Source organism: Limulus polyphemus, unplaced genomic scaffold (assembly GCF_000517525.1).
Source record: "Limulus polyphemus unplaced genomic scaffold, Limulus_polyphemus-2.1.2 Scaffold1572, whole genome shotgun sequence".
NCBI lineage: Eukaryota > Metazoa > Arthropoda > Merostomata > Xiphosura > Limulidae > Limulus > Limulus polyphemus.
The window spans coordinates 23,330-30,116 of record NW_013667182.1 but is presented as its reverse complement, the minus strand read 5'-3'; the positions used below and the strand labels follow the sequence as shown (position 1 = coordinate 30,116).

The 6,787-nt window shown below is 36.8% G+C and overlaps 1 protein-coding gene across 1 annotated transcript in view; it reads left to right on the top strand.

Annotated features, from left to right (window-relative positions):
• Positions 1 to 6,787, top strand: part of LOC106464152 (nuclear envelope phosphatase-regulatory subunit 1-like) — a 26,328-nt gene that overhangs the window by 11,772 nt on the left and 7,769 nt on the right. The window contains exon 3 of the mRNA XM_013924272.2: positions 1,669 to 1,742. Within this exon, the coding sequence (XP_013779726.1) occupies positions 1,669 to 1,742 (74 nt within the window). The remainder of the gene's footprint in view (positions 1 to 1,668; positions 1,743 to 6,787) is intronic.

Here is a 6,787-nt window from a genome sequence, read left to right as displayed (position 1 = left end):
TTAACAACCGGTTCGTGAGGTCATTAAATTCTAAGAACAGGTTCGCACGAACTGGTTTGAACCAGCTGAATCCCACCACTGAATTAGTGTCATGTAAAATAATCAAAATATTGTCATTACAATTCTTCATTATTAATTTCAATTAATTCAAGTTTTTCAAATTAATCAATTAATGTCTTAAATTCATGAAAATAATCAACTTATCAAAATTAAGATCTGCTGTTATTACTATTTTCAATTATTCCAACTCTTCAAGTAATCCAATATTGCCAACTAGCTGAAGTATCTGTCTCCTAGACAGAAGTTATGTAAATTGATGATTAATGAAAGGTTATCTTAGGATATGAAAAGTTACTTCCCTTATATGTAACTGTAAAAAAAACACAAAAATGCCCATAAAAGCTGTAAAACACAAAATGTGAAACTGAAAGTTTCCATGCATCTCTGCTTGGACCCAACAAACCTTCATGCCAAATTTGGTGAAGATCCATTGGCAGGGGCGAAGTAGTGGTAAAAATACATAACAACACCCATAAAAAACACAAAACTCAAAATGCAAAACTGAAAATTTGTATGTATCTCCCCATGGGCCCAATGAACCTCTATACTAAATTTGGTGAAGATTAATTGTTGATTAATTGTTCAGCAAATTAAATTGATTACCCAGCTCAACTTTGGTGTATTACAGTATTTTTAGATGACTTCCAAAGCTGAATATTTCTTTCCTACTTCTAAACATTAGGTAAACCAGTGAAATTCTACATTGTTTTCACAAAGTATAATGGCATGGAAAAGTTTAATCAGTATTCCCAGGGCTTAAAAGTAAATTTTAGATGATTTTCTTAATTTGTTAAAACTAGCAGAAATACCCAACCTCCAGGCATGTATAACTGCTAGTTCCTGTGGAAGACTGTTGGGCCTGTGGCCTTTTCCGGAGTTAACTGACAGTTCTACAACAATGTATTCTTACTTGACATTCAGTAACATTCACCATCCATGAGAAAAAAGATTTTATTGAAGTTTTAGTTTAAAAATGAGATATCATCACAGCATTACATCATAGACTATTGAAGTATTTCTTTGTAGACTTTGTTATCAATGAAAGTGCCTTGCTCTTCTGTTGCAACACTCATGATATTTTCATTAAAGAAAAACAAATAATTTTTTAAGTTTGTTTTTGATTGTTTTGTATTTGAAACTTACTCATATTTGTTTGTAATTTTTATTGGTTAAATCTGAAACATATCATTTTTGTGGAAATTTCAATTGTTTTTTTATTGCTCAGCTATAAGAATACTGCCTAGTTATAAAAAATATTACCCAGCTATGATTGGTGAGGATCTGTGTGGAAGTTTGCAAGATCCGCAGTTTGGACGTATACATCTCAAGTATCATTATAATAATAAGATTGTAACCTGAATGTTGTACTTTTTTTTTTATTAAAGGTAATAAGGATTTTATGGAAAGTGTGCTTACAGAACTAATTTTGGACTGTATTAAGCTCTATGTACAATTGAACTGAACAGTGCTGTGAAGTTTGCATGACTTGTTAGCTCTGACTTCTACATAATATAATACATATCATATTTAAAGATATTCTAAGTACTCCATTGCTAAGTAATGTTTATAACATTGGTATTGGACTTGATTTATTTGTATTTTCAACAGTAATCCTTTTCATCATTTCAACTTGCACAGCTATTGGAGCATGGCAGTGGCTTATGGATCCTCAGACATCTGAGGTAATGATAACTCATATAAAAGAACAAAATTAATAGAAGACAGTTATACTTTTATGAAAATATTGAGGTTTAAAGCACATGTTCTAAATTAGCAATTTTTTATTTCTTCATTATAAATTTTATCTTGTTCTTCTTGTTCCTTTTAACTCAGTTGTAATTTAGGAAATTTAAGGTATGAAGGAAAATTGTACAAGGATTTATTTATTAGAATTATTTTTTAGTTATTAGCATGACATTCATTACACCTTATGAAATGTGGATTTTATTTTATCAACAGTTTCATCCTTGAAGCATGACTATTGATAATTTATCTCTTTCTTATACCTTTAAAATGATTTATAGGTAGAATGTTATCTTCTAAATAGGAATAATACCATTGTATACTGTCTTGCTATATTATTTTCTTATTCTATAAGAGGAAACTTATTCATTTGACAAGTTGCAGTTTCAAACTGTATACATTTATATGTATTTTACACACATGTGCACCTGCAAACACAATATTACCTAAACTATCGGAACAGAGTTTTGTATTTTGCTGTTGTGTCCCTGTTTTATTAGGGACTAGACCTATCTTTGTTAATCATAGCCTAGATGCTTTAGCTGATAGCCTGAGCATGCTGTAATTGTTGGTGTGCAAGATTTCAGTTAAAAGGTCTAAACTTGAGCCATGATGCTATTGAACAATGTCTACTCTTTTAGCTGTGAGCACATTGTAGAAATGACAGTTAATCCAGACAAAGCCTATGAGGTACCAGGTGCTACTGATTGACTTGCAGTTCTTCCTGTGGTCAGTATCTCAGAATTAGGTACAGCCATATCTGAATATTAAGGGTCTCTGACTTCTTTGTTCATCCTGTGTGTCATTTAAGGTGTCATTCAGGTTGATAATTCTAGTTCCTAGTGCTTTAAGTTGTTGGTGCATGTTTAGTGGAATAGACTGTTGCACATTATCTTCTGGTGTAATAAGTTTTTGAGGTTTATTTCTTTATGTCTGAGGCAGTGTTTCAAAATTATAAGAGTAATTTAATTGGTTTAGGTATGGGTTCTGGGTTTACAAGATAGATTCTAGATATTTGTTTCAAACCATTGCTACACATGCTGTGCAGTGAAGAATGGTGCATTATCTTGATTAAAGAGTCATAGTCATTCCCAGGAAAATGCCATCATTACTGACAGTTCAGTACTGTCCAAAATATTACACTATAACAAGGCTAGATTGGTTACCTAACTTTTAACGTGGGATCAAGTTCAAATTGATTAGAGCTCAAATTCCTATATTGATAAGAAACAAAGAATTATTCGCAGGATTCATTGCTTCACATAGTAGTTTCATATTGTTTTTCACCTGAGTTTTGCCCAAGGTACCATTGGATTTAAGGGCTTGCATTCATGTATGTGATGGATCTTTCATAGGCTACAACTCATCTACTGTGTGCTGTCTTGCAAGATGACACCTCATTTTCACATATAGAATAGCGTAATCTCTTGTGCATTTGCATATGAGATTTTCATGTCACTAGTCTTGAGCTAATTCCCATCTAAAAAGCATGTGTTTAATGTAAACTGCATTAGTGCATGATGATGTCATCATGAGACAATAGCCCTCCACCAATAGGTGGGCGACACATCCTTCTTGCGCAGTAACTCTCCTTAAGCACTTTTGCTCGAAATAACTTCATTCTTTTCATCGGCATTGTTAAGGATATATGTGTTTTTAAAATTATTTATCAATTACATGAAATTTGCAGAAGTTTATGAAACTGGTTTCTTTTATTACAACAGAAAAAAAAAAAGTTTTTCTTCCTTATCTATTATGAATTTTCAAGTGATGGTACCTTTCACTTTTGTCCTGCAATAGTTATGATAATCCTAACACAGGACCTGTATCCATTGTGGTTACTGGGGGCTCATTGTCTGTGGAGGACATGACAATCATTGTTCGATGTGTTGTGGGCTCTTTCATGCACAGTGGGCCTTCTCCTCCCATCCATTTGGCTGACATTCCTTCTCCCCAATTTAAATATGATCTGGATGATGATTTGTCTGGCTATTTCCCCTATCATGGTTTGCTCTGAGCACAGTTGTATCTGTAGAGGAAAATTCTCACCTTTCTAATCTCTTCCTTGACATGATTTTACATGCATTTTCTTTTTTTTCCCCTTGTCTTTTGATTTTCTCCCCCATGCTTTATTATATTAAATCCACTTAAGACTACTTTGTCTTTCCTCTTTCACTTGACATTAGGGTCCATGCAGATTCATTTCTTGAACAAATGCACACCTGTACTACCATGCCTAGTCCTCCTCATCTACTTAACTCTTTTGTTCTGGCTTACACTTGTCAGGTCTGGCCTGTATGTCTCTCTTCACCAGCCTTTGGTCTCCATTTTCATCTAATGGATGGGTTATTCAGGTTCCCACCTACAGCCTCTCTCTCCACTTCTCTTCACCTCCTCCCCTTTTCCATTTCCCTTTCTCCTCCCTCTGTTCCCCTTTATTTTCGATGACTTGAGGATGTGGTTTCAGACCTCTTGGCCAAGAATATTAGTGAGAATATGTTTACCTGTACACCTGGTTATTTCTCTTGCCTGTTTCTGGTTTCCAAGAAGGCTGAGAACTGGTGGTTGGTTATTGACCTGAAATCTCTCAATTAGTTTCTCATCATCCCTGAATTCTTTGTGGAGATATTTCTTTTCTCTCATCAGTGGTTATTTTCACCCAGACTGTGGATGACCAAGGTCAATATTTGAAACACCTCTCTACACATTTTGATTGCCCCATCCTCCAGATGTTTTCTTTGTTTCTTTAATTGAGCTTTGGTATTCCAGTACCATGCTCTTTGTTTTGGCATTGTGTCTGCTCCTTATCTCATTATTTGAGTCATGGGGACATTTGCCCACTTTGTTAACTGATTGGGGATGATGTTCCAGTATTATATGGATGATTGAACTCTCCTTGTCCCTTCTTGAGAGGACTCCTCTCACATATGCATCCTTCTGCAGGAAACTGCTTGGCTGGACTAGTTTGTGAAGCCTTCCAAGTCTGTTTCCATGCTTGTCCTGTATTTAGGGCATCAGGGCATGTTCTTCAACTCCCATTTTAGTCAGGCTCAGCCTTCATCACTTACGAGCAATGGAAGGTCTTGTCACCAAGGTTTTTGCTTCTCTTTACACCCTGTGCACAAGTTTCTTTTGCTCTGTAAACTTTTATCCCTTCACAGATGCTTATCTGTTGAGTTGGGGGTGTCTCTGAATGACTACATGACTTTGGGCATGTGGGCTTCAGAGAGAGTATTCACTCACTGCACATCAACATCCTTGAACTTCTCACCATGTGTTTTGCATTTTCCTCCCTCTTCTCATGGTTTAGTTGGTCATGATCCACTCTGACAATTCCACAGTTGTTCCTTATGTCAACTGTTAGGGGTTTACCCTTGTTCAACCATGGATTGTTCCTCAGGCAGCATTATTGACTACATTTCATCTATCCCATTATTGTAAGGTTTTTCTTTTGTCCTCTCCAATTTATTTCAATCCTTCCTTCCTTCACCAACTCCCTTGTCCTACTCCCATACCTGTCTGAGACTTTGACATGCTTTTACACATGCTCTGTTCAACCCATTGGCTTCCTGTTCATTATACCTTTTTTCTCTGAAGACATTTTCTTCTTCTTCTTGCCTGTGGTTGCCCTCATTCAAATGTATATGCTATCTATGCTTTCTTCATTCTCTTTCACTTACTTACTTACACCTCTGTCCAGACTGGGCTTTTCTTCTTACGACTTGGCTGCTCAGGAGGTTCATCGCTCTTTCACATTTTGTTGCATCATATTCATCAACTTTCTCACTCTCTTCTGTATCATTTTCACTGAAACTTGGACAAGATCCTTCAGGATGGCACGTTGATGAATCTGAACATGTTCATTTCCCAATGTCTTCATCATCTGCCTGTTTCATCTCCTTCAGGATTTCAACTCCCTCCAGTCCCTGTTCTTTAATAAAACTATATACTGTCTTTGAGAAGGGTAAGTAAATTTTTTTTCAACACCATTTTAATTTTTATAGAATCCTGCCAGATGGCTGGTGTTGCCTCCCATGGTATGCTTATTTCCCAAAATCTGCATCAGGTGAGGGGTAACTGAAAGAGCTCAACCCATCTACCCTGGCTCTACTATGTCCAGTATTAAAATGGGGTGTTAGCAAGACCACTAGAGGTATCCTTGTGGTATTAAAATTATTTAATTGCTAGATCCAGACCATACCATTCCATGAACTATCATGGAGAAAGCTGGCATCAGGAAATTGACTTACCCCCTTCTTTGACTCACACTTGCCAGCTTTTAAAATTGGGGTTTTATGGCCATCCATTACACAGGTGTTTAATGGAGACCTGAACACTTCTTTGCATCTCCCAACATGACCCCCCCCCCCCCCACACACACACACACGCTCCTTCTTGAAGTAGAGCATGGGAGAGCCTTGCCACTTACTATGGTGGTGGATCTTGAAGAATCCCTCACTGATTATGAACAGCACAACATGGTGGGAAGTAGAGGGGTGATGGTGTGGCACTATCTGTGTAGTGCATGTCACTTCTCAAACAGTCAGCTAATGTGTCCTCCTCCTGCAGTGAAAAGTGTTTGTAACCCTCATCTCTGTCTGTTGAGTTGAGACACACATCATACAGTCTGATTATGCCATAACCACACTAAACTTCTTGGCTCACTGACCACTTCTATGCACGTGCTTGGTTGATTATGATAGAATTCTACCATTCCTCTGATACTTGGGGCTCTTTTGTCTTTCCTTCTGTTTCCTGTTGGGCAAATAATTTACCATGATTAAAAATGAGATGAGGTATTTCAGAAGTATGCTCCTATAGAGCCCCTGCCATCTGGTGTCACACTCCATGGGCTTTCTCTTTGGACATGTTTTGAAGAGAGCTTATCTAGATTTAAATCCCCCCACCCCCCACACACACACACTCATGCCTCATTTAAGAATGAAGATATTTTGAGTGCAAATGCTTAGGGAAGTTACTGCAA